Source organism: Ictidomys tridecemlineatus, chromosome 7 (genome assembly GCF_052094955.1).
Source record: "Ictidomys tridecemlineatus isolate mIctTri1 chromosome 7, mIctTri1.hap1, whole genome shotgun sequence".
Taxonomy (NCBI): Eukaryota; Metazoa; Chordata; class Mammalia; order Rodentia; family Sciuridae; genus Ictidomys; species Ictidomys tridecemlineatus.
Window position 1 is genome coordinate 115,634,141 of NC_135483.1, and position 21,895 is coordinate 115,656,035.

General features: G+C 35.8%; 1 protein-coding gene across 2 annotated transcripts in view; it reads left to right on the plus strand.

The window, feature by feature from the left end:
• Arhgap15 (Rho GTPase activating protein 15) overlaps positions 1 to 21,895 on the plus strand; it is a 591,785-nt gene that overhangs the window by 518,010 nt on the left and 51,880 nt on the right. For both annotated transcript variants that reach the window (XM_021723074.3, XM_040294270.2), the window contains one exon: positions 13,087 to 13,192. In XM_021723074.3, coding sequence (XP_021578749.2) covers positions 13,087 to 13,192 — 106 coding nt within the window. The remainder of the gene's footprint in view (positions 1 to 13,086; positions 13,193 to 21,895) is intronic.

A 21,895-nucleotide genomic window follows, 5' to 3' on the forward strand; every position in this document is an offset into this window, starting at 1 on the left:
TCTGTCCGGTTCAGTAGTTCAGTAGCTCAGGTGGTCTTACCTCTGGCATTTTCCCATTATCTCCAATATCTCTTCCAGTAAATTATTTCTAAAGTTTTTTCAATACATTGACTATCAGCCCACACTAACTTATGTTAAGAAGTCTAGTCTGATACATTGTCTTCAAGCATATAAATATTAGTGAAAAGTTCCTAGAGGTGGTTGGGTGTTCACAATCAGATACCATTTTTAAAACCAAGTCAAGATTTGCATCAGCTCTTTTTTGAGGTCACCATATTGAAAGTTTGTATTCAAATTGTTCCTCGGGTATGACCTCACCCTGTGCCTTCTTTACATTTGCATCTTTACCTAGAAATGATAACAGAATGAGAAGGAGGATATTTATTTTTAGTCCTGCCATTTGCAGGGCGCTTTGAACTTCTAAGAAGATTCTTAGGGTCACAAAATGTAAGTCGATCATTTAATCAGAATGATAAATTTCAGAGCATTATTTTTCCATTCGGGGAATTTTTTTTTTCACTATCTCAACCACACCTTGGTTCTTTATGAAAAGAATTTGGGATTTTACATCATAGAAAAAAAGTTTCTCTTGGCTTGACTTGCTAGTAAGGAGGTGTGTGAATGGCCTGAAGTTATACATTTGCAAAGGAAATACCATCCAGATGCTCAAGTCAGTCTTTTCTTGGCAGACAACTAAAAACCATACTGAAACTGAGTAAAATCTCAAACAAAAGACTTCTGAAAGTCTTTACCTTTGTAATGGACATTAATTAAAAGAAGCAGTCCTATCCCCTGTGATCAAAGTTTAACTACTATTAATCAGAGTTCACCACACAATTAACACTTTGAACTGATTAGCAAATGGGATTATAACAAGAAATTTTGAGGTGGGAATAGTGAGTGGACATATTCTTTTATATAACTTTCTGCTCCTCATCTTTTAAAGGAAGGAAAAAACAATGAAATACTCCGGTCATAATGAACTGGCAGATTTTGTTTTCGGTGAGGTGTTTGCCATTACATATTGCACATAATGTATGGCACTGTTAGGAGGAAAAAATTGGAGTCAAAGTGACTGGAAAGTTAGGTCTGCTCTGTAGCACTGTGAGATTGTTGACATCTGCCGAGGTTGGAGCGCTCAGTAAGCAGGAAATGGGGTGTCACTCTGAGTGGTAGTTTACCATTATCCTGGCATCCTAATGAAGTGTCTGCAGTGCACAGAGCTTCTGGATGGCATCTTAACGCACGGCTAAGCAAAAGCACTTCTCTCCCTGTCACTGTCATCCATCTGCCTGCACCCTACTGTAGCCAATGGGATGGAACCATGCTACAATGTGCTATAAGCCATTTAGAGTTGCACATTGCATAATCAGTCCCATCAAATATGTAAAAAATGGCTATTATTGGTTATTTTCCTCAAACTCTGGCACCTGGAGTTTGATACATTAAAGTTAAACTTTCCCAAGTGCTGTTTTTTTTGCTATTAATTCCACTTTCCTCCCACTATCTAAATGGAATGAGTTGCATCCTCATTGTCTTAAGTCTTGTTAATGGATTGAAAGTGTTGTATGAATATTCATTATAAACTTCACCGTGCATCACACTTGGTGAAATCATCAATTTACAATTATGATGGAATGGTCATTTCTTTGAGATAACCATTTCTTTTCTTTTCTTTTTTTTTTCTTTTAAGAACAGGACAACTCCAATCTCAGATTGGTTGATTTCATCTTAAAGCACATTAGTTTGCAGGGAGTTTGAGGTCTTCTAATAGATTTCTTTAAAGACACAGTGCATTTCACCAACACGTTTGCATTTTTAAGCTAGTATTGTTAGTGCCAGATGATTAAATTTGGTGCTGTAATATCACCTCCAATGAAATTCAGATGCAGTGGAGAAAAGGATGTCAGCTATTAGGTGGCATAAGTAGAAAAAAGTGTGTGCAATCCACTCCAAACTTCTGAATAGGCTTTGCAAACAAGGCTGCAGAGCAGCTGGGCTGTCATGGTAAGAACCAAAGTGGGAAGATGGCCACAAAGTTGAGGAGCTTTCTGTAATGGGCAGGGGCAACAGGGATCTGCTAAAGTGGGGAGTGAGGGGCGGGAAGGGAGGTTAGGGTTATATAAACAAAAGGGCATAATATAATTCGGTTGCATCAGGAATTTTTTTCACAGACATTAAAACTATGGTAAACATAACAGCGGGGAAGCTTGCACTGCCGCACAGTGGGAAGCTTAAAGCGTCTGCCTGAACTGTGCCTGGCTCAACCACTGCTAGAAGTCTCCGACTTTCATTAGCACTCGACAATTCACCCAGTTCCCCAGAAAAGGAGAAAAATTCAAGCAGCAAAGCCCCTCACTAATTATTGTAAATGCTCCCAGGTTACAGTTGTGTGTGTGTGTGTGGTGGGGGGGGGGGGGACAATAATGACAGAATGGTGTTAATCTGGAACAAAAGAGTCATCCTGAAATAAAAAAGAATAAAGGAGCTTGTTTGTTCCGTGCTTGATTATTTGTTTTAAATCAGTGTAGTCCTTCATTTGATGGGAAAAGCAGTATGCTGGAATGTTAGACCACCATTTTACAATGATATTTTAGAATATTGAACCAAATTATGTGAATGCCTTTTGAGCAATGAAAGCTCAGGCGAATTGAACAAATGGTTTCCACACCTTGACCCCCAGATTTATGCAAGCATCTCTCACGATCTGAAGCATCTTTGAAACAGAAACTGCTTTCCTTGGAGGAAATTTGTAACAATACAAAAATTAATATGGAATTAAATGTAACAAGATAAGCAAAGGAACACACATTACTGCAAAATATTGCACCTCAGATTAAAGTTGTTTTTGGTTTTTTTTTTCCTTAAAGAATAGATTCATTTAAGAAAAATGTTAGATTTCTTCAAGGGACAGAGAGGTCTACTTTGATGCTTCTAAACATTTAAGATGATAGGTTTTTTGTTGTTGTTGTTTTGTTTTATTGGGATGATAGGTGTTTATTTTTGCTAAATCTAGACTCGGGAATCTGGTTTCTTCCTTCATATCCCCCCAGCTGCTGTCAGCAACACTGCACATCAGCTTTCCTTCATGTGAGAATATTTCTCCAGAACTCATTTGCAAAAGAGTCGAAGCAATATTAAACACCACATCCAAACCTCTTTAAACACACAAAGAAATGGGAAAACACATCAGAACTAGACCATTGAGAAAATCTTCCTCTCAAATTTACTGTTTGCTTCACATGCTAGCATAAAATATCCCACAAAGTCCCGTTTGTGATCCATTTGAAACAATCTTGATTTGCTTAAATTGTCACATTCTTCTTGCACATTTCTTCCTAAATGCAAAAATGGCAAAGAATTCTCCTCCCTCTTCATTATAAAAGTGCAGAATTTCTGGCTTGTTTATTCCTAATGGAACACTTGAGAAAGAAGAAAATATATAAATATCTCTTCCAGAAGATTAGTTGTCTCAATCTTTTTAAAAGAGAGGATTTGTTCATTTTTCCCCCATGGTAAACAACTTGGCCTATTCATTGAAATTTTCCATTGTTAAATTAATGCATTTTACTTGTCTGACTTAGTCCCATGGTTCTAAGACATCAAACCTTTTAATAGCCTTATTTCTTCCATACTATGTACTAGTAAATGTCATTAGGACATTGATGGTTAGGGATAGAATCTGAGCCTCTTTGAATAAATGTGTGTTCTATCCTACTGCATGAAACTTACTAAACCAGAGTCTGAAAATTCTCACAATCTGACAGAATGAAACTGTTTTCCTCCTTATGAGAACACAAGCAAGAAATGTCATAAGCATTTTGAGTATTTCAAATCAAGCCTAGGAATTTTGTCTGATCTACAGCTAAGTATTCTATTGACAAGGTCAAGAACAGAGAAAGGTCTGGCCACCAAGTCAGAAAAAAAGGAATCATTTTTAAAAAGTAGACAGTTTATCAACTTCAATTCCTAAAGTGCTGTGTAGTCCTTTCACAGAAAGTTCAGGAAATTCCCATAACTATAAAGAAAGTGTGTCTTTGTGTATACCTCCCACACATGTGGTTCTCCAAAATTATATTCAAGATGCTAATGAAAAAATGGCTAATATCTTCAGGAAACTATAGAAAGAGAGATGGGGGAGGGAGAGAAAAGCAAGCTGTGGCAAAAAACCTAGGCTCAGCAGCTTTCTGGGGGAAATGGTGGAATGTGACTATGTGATTTATAATGAGAAAAGGTATCTACAACATACAATTTTCTACCTAGCTGCAAATAATAATTCATAGTGATGTCCCTTCCAGATAAAAGACCTTTGCTATGTAGGACCCATGTGGTAAAATGATCATGATAAATGTCAGACCAGTGCAGGTAACGGCTTTACAAACCATTAAGATTAGCTGGCTCTTTTTTCCGATGATAACAGTAACCATGCTGTGACTCTATGTGGTAATAATATCTCAGTCCTGATAAATGCCAGAGCTCGGCAGAGGTGTTTATCATTCCCAGTTCAGAAATGCTGACTAAAGTTACCACATGTTGCCTGTTTTTCTTCTTTTACAATAGTCTCACAATTAAAAACAAAACAAAACAAAAAAGCTGAATCATAACATTATTTTATAATCCATTTCTTAAATTATTTCAATGTTTGTTTAATCCATAACTCTCCTCTGCAATCAGTATCACTGTGTGGCCATGCTAAATGACCTGGACAAACAGTCTACCATACCAACAAGCATCTCCTCTTCAGAAGCCTTTTGTTCAAAATGAATTGGTTATGAGTAAAGATTAATATACTTTCTTTAAAAAATGTTTTTAACTCCAAATATGATGAAAGTATTCCTTAGTTCACATTTTTTCTAATTATGTGATAGATCCTAGTTTTTTTCCAGTGAGTTTTTTTTAAAATCCCATATAAATCTAATTTGCCTACAAATGGAAAGAGGTAGAACATTACATTTTTATGAAAAACTCCAAATCTTGAAAAATATTTGTAAGATTTCCACTCTCATGAAAAGGTACAAAGGTAACGCTTAATATAAATAGTTACAAGAGTATTTGAAATGAATTGCTGGTTTATGATGAGAAAGATATCAAACGAATCAAAATGGTAAGAGTTGGGTTTTTCAAACCTTATAAAAGCATATATACATGAATAAATATAATTCAAATAAATATTTCACAGAACTGTATTTCAAAGAAATAAACTAGTGTGCTTAATTTTCTCAGCATACACTATCACCAAAGGATTAATTCGTGTCATTTGTAAGTTACAGAAATGTACATAACCACCTTGACACCTCCAAAATTACTATGAAAACCAAGAAATTGTAGAGAGGACAGTAGGATTGTGTGAAGATTGCTGCTGGTGTCAGACATTGCCTTGCTCTTTGATTCTGACAAATAGGAACATCATTGCAAAATTAAGGAGTGAATTTTTGAGAATGTAACTATATTAAAATTGACTGCATCAAAGTAAGACCCTTTATAAACAGTTACATATAGAAAGTTTTCCAAACTTGCCCTAGTGTGAGATCAATGCACCAAAGTCCTTGAAATTACACAGATTCAGTTATATAAAATAGAAAAGATAGTACTTTTACACTCCCTGAATGTAATATGGGATGCATAAAGATCCGCCCTGGTCCTTGAGCAAGGTCACCTTACTCAAGCATACATGCAATGTCACTGCAAATGTCCAAGGCAAGTCCATTTCCACGAGTCCTTCCTCTAAGCAACATGGGGTACGCTGGCAAGGAAATTTCAATGCATCATACCTACTTGGCAATGGCTCTCAGCATCTAAGCATAAAAATTTTTAGGATCTTCAAAAATTAATTAAATAGAATTTCAAACTCATTGATTTGTGAATATCTGAATTATTCCGAACTTTTTTGATATGGTTAATATCTCAAAAGTTTTTTAACAATCACTTTAAATGACCACTTCAGTAAGAAGAAGTATGTAAACTTCATTGATACCAATATTGTGTCATGCCTGATATTTAACACATAACAGATTATGACATATTTTGTATTTTATTTGCCCCTTTGTATTACAAAATGACAAAAAATGAGAACGAACTTTGTATCTTTCATGGGTTCCACATAGGTCTTAATAAATATTGTTTTCTTCAAACATATATACACATGTGTTTAATACTCTATCAACTACTTAAGAAATAAATTTATTGAATTTAGGTATTGATAAACTTGCTTAATAACTTCTTAATTATTTATTTCCAGACAGTAAGAAAATAAACGGAAAACATTAAGATTGTTCTTAGCAATACTTCTAACAGTGCACTGTGGGCGGCTACTCCCCGCTAGACCAGGATTTGAAATGGTCCCTGGAAATGGTGCTAGTGTTGTCAATGAGCTGAAGTTATCCAAACTCAAGGACTCTACAGATTTAGAATAGTGTATCAGTCAGAATATTTTTGATACTTACATTTACTGACAATGAAAGTTTTTCACATTTTAAAACTTCTTCCTGAAAGGAATTGTTAATTTAAAACAAAACAAAGAAACAAAAAACCTGACCAAACATGAACATCTCCTAAGAGGAGAAACAAGGATTATACAAGGGATTCTGGTGTAGAAGTGAGGTGAGTGGTTCTAATTATCAGGAGGTCCCTGCAGACAAAGAAGAATGCACCCTCACCTGGAGGCACATGCATTTTATTCCTGCTGGGTCTCTCCTACAAGTAATGTACCACCCTTCTAAATGTTGTGACATGGTTTATCAATATCTAAAGCCAAACTTACCAGGCATAGGCAGACATGGAGAATGTGCCTTCCTTTTAATAAAATATAAAACATGACTTCATGGGGCATTTGGGGAAAGTGTGAGGGAGGGGCAGGAGAACATGGAATCTCACAAAGCTCCAAATTGCCAAATACAGATTGGCCTCAAGGTCATGATTGTTGCTTGGCTCATGAGACAATGACATTTCTATTTATGATATACTGTACCTACTTAAGATTTTAACAAAAACGATCTTCAATAACTGATAGCATTCTATGTATTTACATATCTATCACACACTGTGACCTGCTTCTGTTTTTAGAAAAAGTTACTAAGGAGTAAAATGTATGGTTTCATGTGATTTTTGGAAACAATCTTGAAGTATAAGCAGTCAATTGTGAGGGATGATAGAAGAATTAAAAAGAAAAAAAAGACAGTTTGAGGTAAAGGGGGACTTTAATTAGTAAGCACTTATTATATGTCCATTTGTATGTGTCTAAACATTTAATTCTACAAAAATTCTGAGACATATGTTTTTGTATTTTTAAGTAAAGGATTAGAAGCATCAGGAGTTCCACAACTTGCCACAAATCATAGAGAAAAGCAAAAATTTTAACCTGGTTCTTTCAGATACCTGTTACACCACTTCTCTTATTCATTTTTTCTTATTATATTATTAATGCATATTAACGGTACAATATGATGGGTTTCATTGTTACAATTTCATGCATGCATATAATGTACTTTGGTAAAAGTCACTCTCCCTTTTTCCACTTTTTCACTCCTCCCCCATCTTCCAGTTCCCTTCCTTAGTAACCCCCTTTCTACTTTCATGTTATCCTTTTTAAGTTCTTTTCATATTCTATATATAAAAGAAAACATATGATTCTTGTCTTTCCATGCCTCACCTATTTTACTTAACATAATCTCCAATTTCATCCATTTTCCTACAAGTGACATGATTTCATTCTGCTGTATGGTTGAATTGTGTAACCTTCTCTTATTTATAAGATGTGTTTGAAATATGTGCATATTTGTATCCATTTGTGAAGTTTGAATCTGCCCTTAGAGTGTCTCTTCTTAAAGCAAATGCAAGCTAAAGACATTAACCTAGCAATCATTTCTCTACTTTGGATGATTCTTCAATCCCAACTCAAGTTTTGAAATTAAAAAAGCATATTCTCTAAGATATGTACCAAGTAGTAGAGTACAGAGTAGACTGAAACAAACAAAAATGTTCTTTGAAGATACTTATTCTTCCTAGAAGCAAGAAGAGTCTCTAACTAAATTTTGAAATGACCATGATACAAAAAGTATAAATTGGGTATAAATTAGAGAATGGCTTTCTACCAAATATAACTCTGACTTGTATTGACTACTGTGTTTTTCATACAGGATGCACTAAACATTCCAAATAACTTTCAGAAGCAGAACAGCTGTGGTACTTATGACCTCCTTAACAAAGGGAAGCAGTTGTCCTTTGCCAGTTGTAGATATGTGGGATGAACAGTACTCCCTATGTAATGGTTACTGGGAGAAGCTAGTCTTGTGTTCCTATGGTGAACCTATATACAATAGCAGGATCTATTTTGAATTATGATTTAATGTTTTGCTATAAATAAATTAGGAAAAATAAAGGCATGGATGATAAGATCAGGAAAGTGTCTAGAGGCCAGCAGGGCCATAGTTCTTCCCTGCGTAGAACTTTCCATCATTGCATAACTTTATCTTATCTCTTTTCTAAAAGGCATATGGTTGTAAATGTTCTTACTTTAGTAGCAACATTTCATTCAGATAAATGCAAATATAACTACCATAAAACATATTTTGAAAAATGTGCCCTCAAAACCACGAATGGGGGAAGGGGCTATAAAGCCACATTCTTGTGGCATTAAAACCTATATCACATCATGTAAGAGAGGTTAATTTTCCAAGCAGCATGAAATTGTTTCTGAAGAAGCTGATTTACAACAATGTGTTTGGTGTTGATTGAGAAGATGGGGGCAGGTAGTGAGCAGTGAGTGAGAAACAGTTTAGAATCATTGCTGGACAGCCAAAATGTACCACTACAGTTTACACAGTTGTGGGTTCACAGTTCAGACTGGAGAGAGGATATATGAATGTAGATGAGGATCTAAAATGGAGGTATTAACGAGCATAGAGTACATATGAAATAAATCATATTGCATTGAGGGTAGGAGTAAGTGCAAATGAAAGAAAAAAATGTGGAGCTTATTATTTCTAGAAAGATTTTTGTGTCTCTTAGTATATAGTGTAACTAAGATAATAGATTCTTTAATTCTCCACATAGAAAAAAAATGTTTCTTTACCTTCCCCCTCTAATCATAATGTAAAAAAGTCAGAGCTATCTTAAAGCCTTCTCAAACTTTCAATGCTTCACAATAATGAGAAACCATATGCTGAAGAAGAAATATTAATAGAAAATGCTGTCTTTCAGATGCTCACTGAATCAATTGAAGGCAGTTGACACGTCTTTAGTAAGCTGTGTATGAATCTTAGCTCATTAACCACTCCTGTATTATGTATGCTGATTCTAATTCCTAATATGACACATCAATAAACCAGATCTGAAAAGGTGTCATTTCGATTTTAATGTATCCAATTGTATTTTTAGATGTTCCCCCACTTAGAAGTGTTTGTGATATTTCCTGATTTTACAAGCTATGGAAGAGTGGGTGTGGTATTGATTTGAATGGGAAAACACTGCTTTCCTATAACCTTTCAAAAGATTTTGTTCTGATTAGGTTTTAAGAAAAATAAATTGTTTCATCTTAACAATATTTCAGCCCTTTCTAAGCCATTGTAGTTTCCCCTCTAGAATAATAGCATTGCTTACCCACAAATATGCATGTATGACTCTCCAATTGTCTGATTGCTCAAGTATGTGTGCAAATAGAAAAAGGAAAATATGCCTATAAAATATTTTTATGTAGAATGTTTCTTATAGGCAGACTGAGAAGCCACCATATATTTTATAAAGGTTCTGATGCATAACATCTCACCAATCAGATCATCAATTTCTCAGTCCATCACCAAGTATTTAGGGACTTGTGTAATGGCAAGCTACCTTAGCAATTGTATTTTCATGAACTGATACCAACTCAGTTCAAGAATTAGCAACTGCATTTTGAATGCTGGCTATAACCAAGTAGTATGCTAAGTGCTAGAAACAAAAGTAGAATTAAACTCAGCATGAACTTCAAAAAAAGGTATGGGGGGGTGAAAACTTTCAGAGAATTTAGTTTTACCAGTCATTGTGCTATGTACATTACGTACTATCTTGTGAATTCCATAAATGTTATTCAAGGAGAATAAGAAAGATGTCCAAGACCACATAGCTAATAAAAAGCTGTTACAGAATTTAAACTGAGGTCAATCTATTCCAATCATTGCTCATGTCTTTCATTCATTTACTAATTCATGTTTTGTTCTTTCAATCTACTGTCTACCAGAATAAAAACAACTCAGCTTTATAGGAAGATTCCCTCTTTAATGGGGGAAATGGATAGGAATACAAGTAATGGAAATACCATGTGAAGTATTGCATAAGAAAAATGTTCTAAAAGCAAAGGAACACAGCAAAGGGAGAGCTAACTTTGTTCAGGAAAGCTAACAATTCTTTTACCTGGTGGCTTAACAGACTTGATGATGTTTTAATTCCTGCTTGAGCATCATGTTTGTGACCTTGAAATTCAATTATTCCAATTGAGCAATGCTCAACCTTTTTTTAAACTCACTCTGACTGGATCATATGTTCCCCAAAACTAAGGTTTGCTGAATGTAGCCATTTAGATCACTCCCCACTTACTGTCTGTCAAGTTTAATTTAAGGCTGCTACTTTCTGCAGCCCTGAATGTCAACCTGTCCCTTTTCTGGAGATTCTGAAATTGACCTGATTATAGTCAGAAATTTCAGTGAAACTAAAAAGGTTTCCTCTTCTCCCCTCCTTTCTTCTTTCTACTGTTCCTAATAACATCTTCATTGCTTAAACCAAATGTTTCACCAGATCCTCAAGTAAAATGCATTTCTAGAATCATGCCAAACTTCAAAAGTATCTACCTCTTGAAAAAAAAATACACCTAAACACTCACATCAGAGGGTTAAATACAAGGTATCTAACACTACTAATAGCTCTGTTCTGAGTCACTATATCAGCTTCACTCTCATCTTTTAAAAAATATCTATATTGACTTTTTAAATAGCTTTTTCTGAGTTTAAGGTATCCCATAGGCCCCAAGTAGTCCTGCAAAGCATCACATTTTCTTACCATCATTAAATAACCAGGGGGCTCACTACTTTTTGGCAGAAAAGATTACATCTGGTGTGGGCTATAATGTTGCAGCATCTTGTTTTTTTTTTTTTTTTCTTTTTCTTCCCCTTTGTTTCTTTCATTTGCAGTTGTCCAAGCCATATTATGTTGGAACTCTTCTAAGAATAACTGCAATTTTGAAAGCTTTGACTGTGGGAGGCATTATTTATAGACCCTTGTGGTTTTAGAAGGAAAAAGAAAAATCTTCCAGGCAGAGTTCTACTAGGAAGACTGCTCTCACCCCTCTTTAGCCAAATACTATCTTCAGCAGGACATTTTCCTACAATTCCTTATAAAAAGTTTCTTTTGAAACATCTTGCTAAGAAAACTGGCAGTTTCTAAACTAATTCTTTCTTACCCTAGTAAATAAAATTTATATACCAACTAACAGAAGATTAGAAATTGGGCTATTGAAGTACATCTTATTAGGAACCATGTTTACTCTTAGTATTCAAGAACCATCTGCAAAGGTTTTTGTACACAAAATCACAGAATCCCAGGTCTCACTGCCCCACAGTGAGGAATGTTCCTTCTGGCAGTGTGCATTCTTCATAGTCTCCATTCTCAAGGTCATTTCCTGGTATACCAATTCCATATACATTCTCAGAAGCATAAAGAAGAAAAGTTTAAAAGTTTAAATAAATCAGCTCTGGACACTCCTCAGGAGTCCTACATAATGCTTTAACTCAACTTTCATTGGCCAGACTTGGTCACATGGCCACACCAGTTGCCAAAAATTCTGGGAAATTAGCCTTTTTGCTGATATGTTGCCATCCTCTCCACAATGGGATTGTTATGCAAAGGGAGATAAGAGTGGATATTGGGTGGGGGATTAACTTACATATATTTCCATATATATCTCTTCCAGCAGTGACCTCTTTAGAATTATAAGGAGCTCTGTGTTAGAAGTTAAAGATAAAATATACATCAGAAAGATAACAAATCAATGTTCTAAAGTGTTTAAGTGCAATAAATAATTACACCTCAAAATGGTAAGGTCCTGACTAAGACCATGGCAAGACAAAGTTTTTAGGGTGCTAAGTAAATAACTTCTTAATTTTTCTTCCATGCAAAAGGAACAAAATGAGGAAAAACAATACATGTGGTATGCAGTTTTGAACAACTTCCTATTTTTAAAAATGCATAAGGCCAATTATTATGCTTTTTGGAGTTTTGTATTTTGCAACCTCCTTATTTTGTAGCAAACCCAAAATGCATCAGGAGAAAAGATAGCATAGAAGTAATTTTTTTAAAAAATTCTTTGTTTTATATGTCCTTATGTATTAGCTTCCCACTGCTGGTATGCCAATAGTACAAACTCTGTGGCTTAAAAGAGTACAAACTTATCTTACATTCCTGGAGACTAGACATCTGAAATCAGTTTCACAGGGAAAAACTCAAGATGGTGGCAGGGCTGCATTCTTCTGGAGGCTCTGTTTCCTTGCCTTTTCCAGCATTTAGAGGCTGTTGTCCCTCATTAGCCCAGGCTCCCATCACATAGCCCTTCTCCTGTGATTCCACTGTCATATCACCTTCTCTCTTTGAGTCCCATCCTCTTTCTTCCCTTTGATAAGAACCTTTTAGATTACACTGGACCCACTATAATAATCCAGAAAAGTCTTCCCACCTCAATCCCTAGCTTGATCACATCTGCAAAGTCTTTTTTTTTTTTTCCTGGGTGAAGTAACATAGTCACAGGTTCCAGGGATTAAAATGTTGATGCCACAATTTGTCCTTTTACACCTTATAAAATAGGAAATTGAAGAAAACAATTCAATACTTGACTTAAGGAAGGTTGTGTCAAAGTCACAGTGTCACTGCTTTCTTACCACCATGGTCTAATTCATATAATCAAGGTAAACTCCATAACAACTTGGTGAAGAACACACTTTCCCTTTGGTTACTGATAGTACTTTAAGTTGTTAAGTCTTAGTTAAAATTTTCCTCAGTAAATTATCTCATGTACCTATGAAATCATTTCTAACCTTTTTATTTATTTGTTTATTTGTTTTTTAGAAAAGCCAGACAATAACACAAGAATTGAAACTATAAAGTCTCTTGTACAAAAACTCCCTCCACCAAATCGTGACACCATGAAAGCCCTCTTTGGACATCTAACTAAGTAAGTTGTAAGGGTTTCTGGGTATGTTGAATTATAATAATTATGAAATAAGCAACACTTAACTTTAAATTTCTAAGACTAGATTTTTCGATACTACCTTCTCATATTTTCCCCTCTAGCTGACCTAAGACTTCCTGTAAAAACTGAAAAATGTACTAGAGATAGGAAGGAGAACTTACAAAAGGAGCTTCTGAAAAAATTTATTTTTCCTTTGGACTTTTCAACAAGTAGGTAGATGTTTTCTGACTGTCAGAACCATTGCCAGGTCCCTGAGATAATCCATCTTTGACTTTGCTATCTAATGTGATGGGAAGAGCATGAAATGATTCAGACATGCATTCAAAACCCATCATACAACAAGTGCTATGACCACAAATAAGTTAAACTCTCTGAAATCCAGTGTCCTCATCTGTAAAATGTAGGTTCCAATGAATAAGGTATTATTCATGTAAACAGTAAGGAGGAGAGCATTCCAGGTGGAGAAAAGCAAATAATAAGATCCATAGGTCCCAAAGAGCTGGATGCATTTGAAAAGCAGAAAGTAGGCCTAGATGGCCAGCACCTGGTAAGCAATACGGGTGGAGGACAGGAGCTGAAGTTCTAAACATTATACAGCATCAGGTCACAGGTCTCATTGGTCACATGTGAACCAATGAAAGATCTGGCTTCTGTTCTAAAAACAAGGAAGAACGACTGGAGAGTGATAAATTCAAGGAGTATAAAAGATCCCTCAAACAGCTGAATGGAAAATGGATTGCAAATGTGAAAGCAGGGAGATCTAATAACAGGCAGCCATCATAGGCCAAGTAGGAGACAGGGATGCCTTGAATAAAGCCCTCAGAAAGATATGAGTAAAGAGATTTTGGAGGTAGGTCAAGATGGGTTTGCTGTTGTTTGGGGTAAGGAAAAGAGAAATCAGGTGGGTTTCTGCTTTGGCAAGTGAAGAAATGATAATGATACATACAGAGATGGGTAAACTGGGGGAGGAACAGGAAGAGTATGTTTGAGAGGTCCATTTTGTACAAGTTAAGTCTGAAATGACTGTTACTCATTTGCCTTCTGTTAACACCTTCTTCAGATAAGGCACAGTGCAATACAAGTTATGAGATTTTAGCTTTCACTGTATATACATAGTAATTGTGAAGCATTTTTCACAGAATAGTGATCCAAGATAGCAGTTTTGCTTTTGTAAGATTAAATCTCCTGAATCACCTCAATTATCCATTCCTTAGGATGAGTCATTCCTACACATTTTTCAACTAATGCATGTCATGATTTTTAATTGTGAATGTAATACATGCAACTGCACACACAAAAAATTAAGCAACAGCAATGCATACACATTAAAAAGTGAAATTTGCCTACAAGTCATTCTGAGCCTGCTGAGCAGAAGTAACTAACACTTTTTTTATGCATCCTTCCAGACCTGTTTCAAAGCACATGCAACCATATGTGTGTGTGGTTGCTTCTGGTGTTAAAGTACATATACTGCACATACGGTTCTGCAATTATTTTTCAAATCATGGACAACCTTCCATTTCATTAAATAGACTCTTCTTATTCATTTTAATGATGGCATAGTATTCCAACGTATGGGTAGTCCATAACTTGCCAAACCAATTCTTGAGTTAGGGAACAGGTTTTAAACACATGCATCATATTATTCTCTTATTTTACTCTCAGAGGGGAACATTATCTCAAAGTTTAAAACCTCCTTATTATTATTACCCTTGTTATCCCTTCTTACGCCTCCACATGCTGGCTACAGTGGGAAACTCAGTGAATTTCAGTGAAAGGATCTTGGGTTTCAAAGAAATAGAAAGAGAATGAGAGACCTAGACTCAAAGCCTTGTTCTGTACTTTACTCCTGTTATGATCTCAGGCAAGTAAAATCAGATTAAATAATATCAACCATATCTTGTGGTTATGAGAATTAAATGAGATAATGCATATAAAATGCATGGCACAAGGTAAGCATTCTTCAGATGTTAATTCTTTTTCCCTCGGGATTTTTACACATCATGAAAAGGGTTTCAAGTTACAAGTAAATACTGGAGTGCTTATCTCGGTAACTCTAACTGGACCAAGTCATAAAACAAATGGAAAAGTATACTCTTTAATGCTATGCAATACCTAGTCTTAGAGTTCTTGAGAAATATCCATTACTCAGTCTCAATCACTCCTTTTTATTTTTCAACTCAAAGAACAGCTATAAAATGAAGAAACTAAGAGTCAGCTAAATGTTCCTTTAGGGAAGAAAAAAAAAACCTCACAGAGATGAGGATCTATTTAGTAAAAAACCTTGAAAAGATGAGACTCCTCCATATCATGCCACACAGTCCCCGTAATAACAGTTAAAGCTTGTTTGTTATATCTAAATGAATTTCCTAACTTTTGTAGAAATTTCATCTATTTCAATAGCGATGAAAATAGATATTTTAAACTAAGATTTAATATCAGATTATTATATCATTTCAAAGCATTCTAATTTTAATATTTTTTTAATTTTACACGGGGGAAAAATGTATTATTTTCCAGCCACCAACCTTTCTTGGGTGGTGTGACCATATTCCACCCTGCACTGATTTATATAAACTGGGTTTAATTATGCACAAGTATGTGCACACGATTCTATCTTGTTAAGCATTTTTTGCTAAGTTTTTGATGAACAGCCAATCGTGGCATGTCATCAAAGCTTGAGAAGACTAAATAAGAAGATTGTTTAACTAGAATTTAAATATATTCATGTTTGAAAGAATCATTAGAATGTTTTCCTTAGTCTTGATGCATTTGGTAGTTCTTCAGAAAATCTCCCATCAACACTTGTATGTAGTGTTTATTCCAAATTGTTGCAAACATATATATTTTGAAGTTTGTTTAGTGAGGGTCAGGGAATGTAATGAAGTGCCAAAAATTCCACTTGACCTACGTACTCTACAGTCAACAGAACAGAGTTCCATTTTTGCAGAGCTCTGAGTTAAATGTTCTCCCCAAAGCAGAGCAGCTACTGCCTGGGAACGATTAATATGGCTCAGTTAGACTGGGAGACAGATGTAAATCTTATCCACCAAAGCCAGAATATTTAAAGAGCCGTGATTATATTAAGTGTAGAATTGTAAAATGGCTGCTCAGACCCAATAGTGGCAAGTTCAGAGTTCCCATTTTTAATGGCACTCAAGTCAAGACTTCTACTGTTGTACCTTGATATTAGGAATTCAGAATAAACTCTCATCTCTAAATGTCACCAGTTTGAAATCTTTATTAATGGTGACTTTCACAAATTGACATTACAGTTCTAGGCCCTGGAAATGTCTGTGGTGACTTCTGAATCATCGTATATATGGCAATTTTGATCTTTATAAAATACATCACATGCATTTTCCTACTTCATTGGGAAGGTTGTAGAGAGAAGATAAACTAATGAAAGGAGAGCGTAGAACAATGGTTGACTTGCTAATGGGTTGGAGGCTGTGAGCCAGTTAAAGGAATCAAGAAACAGGGAATCACTTAGTAAAACTTGGTGCACTAGACAATTGCACGCTGTACTTACTGTTTATGAAAAAGTTATCTAATAATATTTTAGACTGAAAGAAATAGGAGGAAAGAAACTCAAAGAAGTCCCATAGAAGTTTTAGTTAAATCAAGTCATAGAAATCAAATGGAAAGAAATGCTCCCAATCTTGAGATTTTTCCAAAGTAAAGAACACATCATTTTTCTTTCTCTCACTTCTGTATCCCCAATATCCTGTTAGTTATGGAGATAAGCCTAAAGTTTCAATGCTGAATAATTGTTAAAATAGTCCCCAGATGGTAATTAAAAAAATAAAGAGATATTGTTTAGGAAGTGCTCCTATTCTTAGTTTGCAAGTGTAAACAAGGGAAAAAAGATTATCAGATTATAGAAAATTAATAAGATAGGTGAATCTATTTTGACAAGTGTGTATTGGATCAAATCTTCTATGTACTGGTGGAATCTATCAGCAAGCATACTAGGAAAGTAATCTAGGTAATGTATCTTAAAGATGAAGACCTTCACATCTTTATGTGATTTGAACCAGTGATCTTCATCTCTCTATTTTATACTAAGTAACAGAGGAGGAAAGTGTTTGCAGAGAAATTATTATGACAATTTTGTTGACTGGGTAGAAACTTGGGAATAATGTAAGTGTTCAGTGACAGGGGAAGGGTTATATAGAACATGATACACCATGTTGGTTTAGTGACATGTAATTCATGGCTTTTTAATTGAATGTGGAAAAACACATATATTAAGATGAATAAAATCATGAATACAATATTTTATCTACTCAGTAAAAATATAAATATGTAGAAAAAACTGTGCATATGGAAAAGGCTGTGAAATTATTTGCTGAAATGTTAACATTTCTTTCTTTGAGTCTTTGAATTATGCTATTTTTTTTCATGTGTTTCATTTTTTTCCTCTATCAACAGTATAAAAGGAGACATTGAGGTTAAGGAAGCAAGGAAAACAGGCTTTGGAGTTAGGCAGGCCTGAATGTGAGCCTTGGCTCTGCCATTTACTAGAAGTATAAGCTTGGCCAGGTCATGCAAAGCTAAGCTTCCATATTCTCACTTGTGAAATGGAGATCATAAAAGAACCCATTCCCATGGTGAGGAGTAGGTGAATAATGCTTTCAAAGGTCTTGCACAGTACCTACCACATGTCAGTACTAAGTAAGCACAATACACCCACATCTCTTATTCTTATCATAAGAGAAGTATAAAATAATTTTTAATGAAACAAATATAAGAAGAATTGCTGAGGAAGTAAAATAACTATCAAATTTACTATCTTCCAAAAAGTCTTTCCTCTACTTCCAAAGCTTTTTCCAGAATCTTAGTTTCCTCACTAGCCCAGTCATTTTCCAGAGACCCATCCAGGCTGTTTTTATATGTCCAACAAGCCACAAGACACCCTGGTCATCATGTCCAACCCCAACCCTGCTCTGTCATTGAGTCCCTATCAATTGGGCTAGCACCTTATCCCCTGTCTTCAGTTGCAATTCTGTTCACCTTCCAGGTGATGTCTTACTGCCATGGTTGCCTTATATGCCTTCCTTTGGTGCAGATGTGAGGAGGCTAAATTAAAGCTCTGGTCTTCCTGTGTTTTTTTCAAGAGCCTCCTCCATTACAGCAGCTTCCTAGGGAAATTGCTTCTGCTTTGTTGTCTCACTTATCAGAATAATCCTCACAAAGAGAATTTTATGCCACCCAAAACAAAATGTTAACTTTGTGAAAGGCTTACAAGCAAGAAATTTTGAAGGTGAGGTCCTTACCTTCTGCCTCAGTCACTAGTGTTCTAGATTCCTGTCAATTACATATCTGTCTAGCCTGCTCTGCTCTTTTGAAGTACAGTACTGAAATTCCTGTTGCCATTATTACTGAAATCTTTTGCCACATTTTTATTTCCCAGATTATAAAAATAATACATGATAATTGCAGAAAATAAATATCAAACTCTTTCTTTAGAGCAAAGTTGAACTAGTTAGCCAGATTTACTTTGTGGCATGCATTGGTGGTGGCCAAGACAATCTCAGATTTTTAAGAGAAGGAAACACCAAAGAACATTCAATTCCCATGCAATTACACATTAGTGAAGGAAAGTAAAGATGTCTTAGAAATGGGTGACTTTTTAAGATAACTTAGAGGGCTGGTGTTTAATTCAGTGGTAGAGTGGAGACTTACCATGTGTGAGGGCTCTTGGGTTCCATCTCCAGCACCAAAAAATAAAAAAAATAAAAAAATAAAAAAGTAAATAAAGATGACTGATGAAACAATGCCATTCATGGATTTTTTTGAAAATAGCCTTGGAAGAATATATTTGCTACCAATTTTAGATTTAGATAAACATTCTTGTAGGAGACTTGCACAATGTGAAATAGGTTAAAAGGAAAGCTAAAAAATCTTTGCTTTTTCATTGACTCTAAGAAAATTGCCCAGCTGTTCACAGAATTCCAAGGTGAAAAAAATGATATGGCTGAATAGACAAATCTCATGGAAGCATGCCAGTTGAATGCCTCGTTGAAAGGAGAAACTGTTGAGCTGTGGCTATTTTGTGAGAGTAAACCGATATTTAAAGCTTCTCTTTGGTCTTCATGGATGTTAAATAGAATATCCTACAAAACCATGTCAGAGGCAACTTAAATGATGACGACCTAGAATTAGATTGTACAAGGAAACAATGGGGAGGAAATAATTCATCCACCCTCTCTTTAAAATGGAACTCTGGGCACTTCTGATATTTGGAGGGGAAAGTTAGATACAGCTGGAAAATGAACTTCAAAGCCCTTGAGACCTCACCCTCCTCTCTGGTCATCAAGTGTAATGGCTGGTGATGCTCTCCGTCACCCATCCAGACCTCTGAATGCTCAGGTCTGGTGTTCTTTGGAGCAGGGTGTGTTTTACTGTGCTGTCTTCTGGCACAACACTGTTTTTCTGTACACTTTGGTCTTCCACCCAACCACAATACCTGATATCCAAAGATCTGCAGGCTATGGGTATTTTTACTGGAAAATGAAAGATGTGTGCAAATTGTTATTTTCTCTCTCTCTCTTTTTCCTGAGGGACAAGGGTTGCAAGTTGTTTGAAATAAGCCAGAAGCTTAATAGCTCCTTTGCTTGTGTGTTTGAAATGGCACCCCCATCACTTTGAAGAGCTAATGTACTTCCTATGGGTCTGAAATTCCTCAACTGGACTCCTGTGGCAGAATTTGGCCTGGTAGTTAAGAAAATTAATTACTCTGATCGTGAGGGTGAAGCAATAGTTCCCAACTCCCCATAGTAATCATTAAAATGTCATCTACTGAGGAGACATCTTGGCACAGGATTTATAAGGTCTGTGAGCTAGGGACTAAGGTTCAATGATGCTTCTCGTGGTGTATCCTTGTTCCAGGGGAAGGCTTTGGGAGATAAGCTTTTAAGACGGGAGTGAAACTATTACTTTAGATCATTAGATTTCACATTTGAATGGTAACATTTACCACTGAAACATAGAAAACAAAACAAGATTTTAAAATGGCTACTGTCCCATCTATCATTGTCTTCTCTATGCTAGTGAAGGTCTACTTCATAGGGATATTTCCCTCAAAAGAGGTAAGTTTTTTAAGTTGCCCCACTCTTCTGTACTATGAATCTTGGCCTTTCACCTAATAGAAAAAAAAATTGGGGATTTGGAATTGGAAGATGTAGGCTCAAGTCCCAACCTCAGCCCTTAGAAACTGCACAACACTGAGAAAAATCTTTTCATGTCTCCAAACCTCCTCTCTTCATGTATGAAATATGCCAATTAAGTTCACATTTATAAAAAATGTTGTTAACTGCAAAATCCTACCCACTGAATTCTTCAGGAAGTTTTAAATGAGTGCCTGTTATATTCCAGGGCTGGACAAGATAAGGGGCCAGCAAGCTACAGGACTCAGACCACATCTCTCCTACCTCCTCAAGTTTTTGTCAGTAGAGTATTATTGGAACACACACACACACACACACACACACACACACACACACACACCTGTTTATATATTGCCCATGAATGTTCACATGCTATGATGAGAAGAGTTGGATAGTCACAACCAATTGCACAAGACCAAAAATACTAACTACATGGTTCTTTGCAGAAAAAGATAATTGCTAACCTCTCAACTTAAAACAAAAGGTGTGAGTCACCAAAAAGAAGATAAAATTTAGCTCAAGAAACTAAATAAAACCTTGTAGGGGACTTCACACAGGTTATCTCTAAGAATGTCAGTTGGACAGACAACATGCCTGCAGCAAGCCAAGAGAATAAAATTGCCGCTTGGTATTTGAAAGGAATTGGTTCCAGGACAACCCCTCACACCCCACACACATTCCCATGGATAGCAAAATCCTCAGATGCATACTCTTCATGTATAACCTCTGACATTCTTCTGCCTATTTGGTCACTTGTAGATTAATTAGAATACTTAAATGCAATATAAATGATATGTAAATATTTGTTGTACTGTATCATTTAGGAAATAATGACAAGAAAATGTCTATGTTCAGTATAGAAAAACTTTTTAATACATTTGATCAGCAGCTTGTTCCCCCCCCCCATGCAGAGAACTCAGATATAGAGTGTCAAATGTACTGTGTATATGAAGGCATGAAGGAGAACTATGGCATGGTAAAAAAGTGGAGAGTCATCTGAATGATTTGAGAATTAGGAATCATAAAGTGAAGGGGTAGAATAGGAGCCTGAAATATTTTAGATAAGTGAAATTGTCAAGAATATCCTGTGCTTTGCTAAGGAGATTGAAATTCTTTCTGTAGACATTAGGAAAATCTCTGTGGGGTCTGAAACAGGGATTAAGTGATAAAGTCTGTATTTATGAAGACCACAGTTTTTATAAGCTTATATGAAGGGTAGCTTGTAGGAGGGGTGGAAACAGTGAAGAGGCTGTTGGAGGTGTCCAAGCTAGCGACACCAAACCAAGAAGTGGTGAGGAAAATGGGGAAATGAATGGATATGAGAGTCACTGATAAGGTAGATTCAAGAGAGCATGTCACTCAGTGTGTACAGAGGTCAGGAGGATGGGCTTCAGGACAGCACCTGAGTTTTCAGCTAGCTTAGTGGTATTATCCACAAACCACATACAGGAAAGGACCCAATTGGAGGCATGAAAGATGCTGAAATTTTTAAGACATGGTATAATTTAGTCAT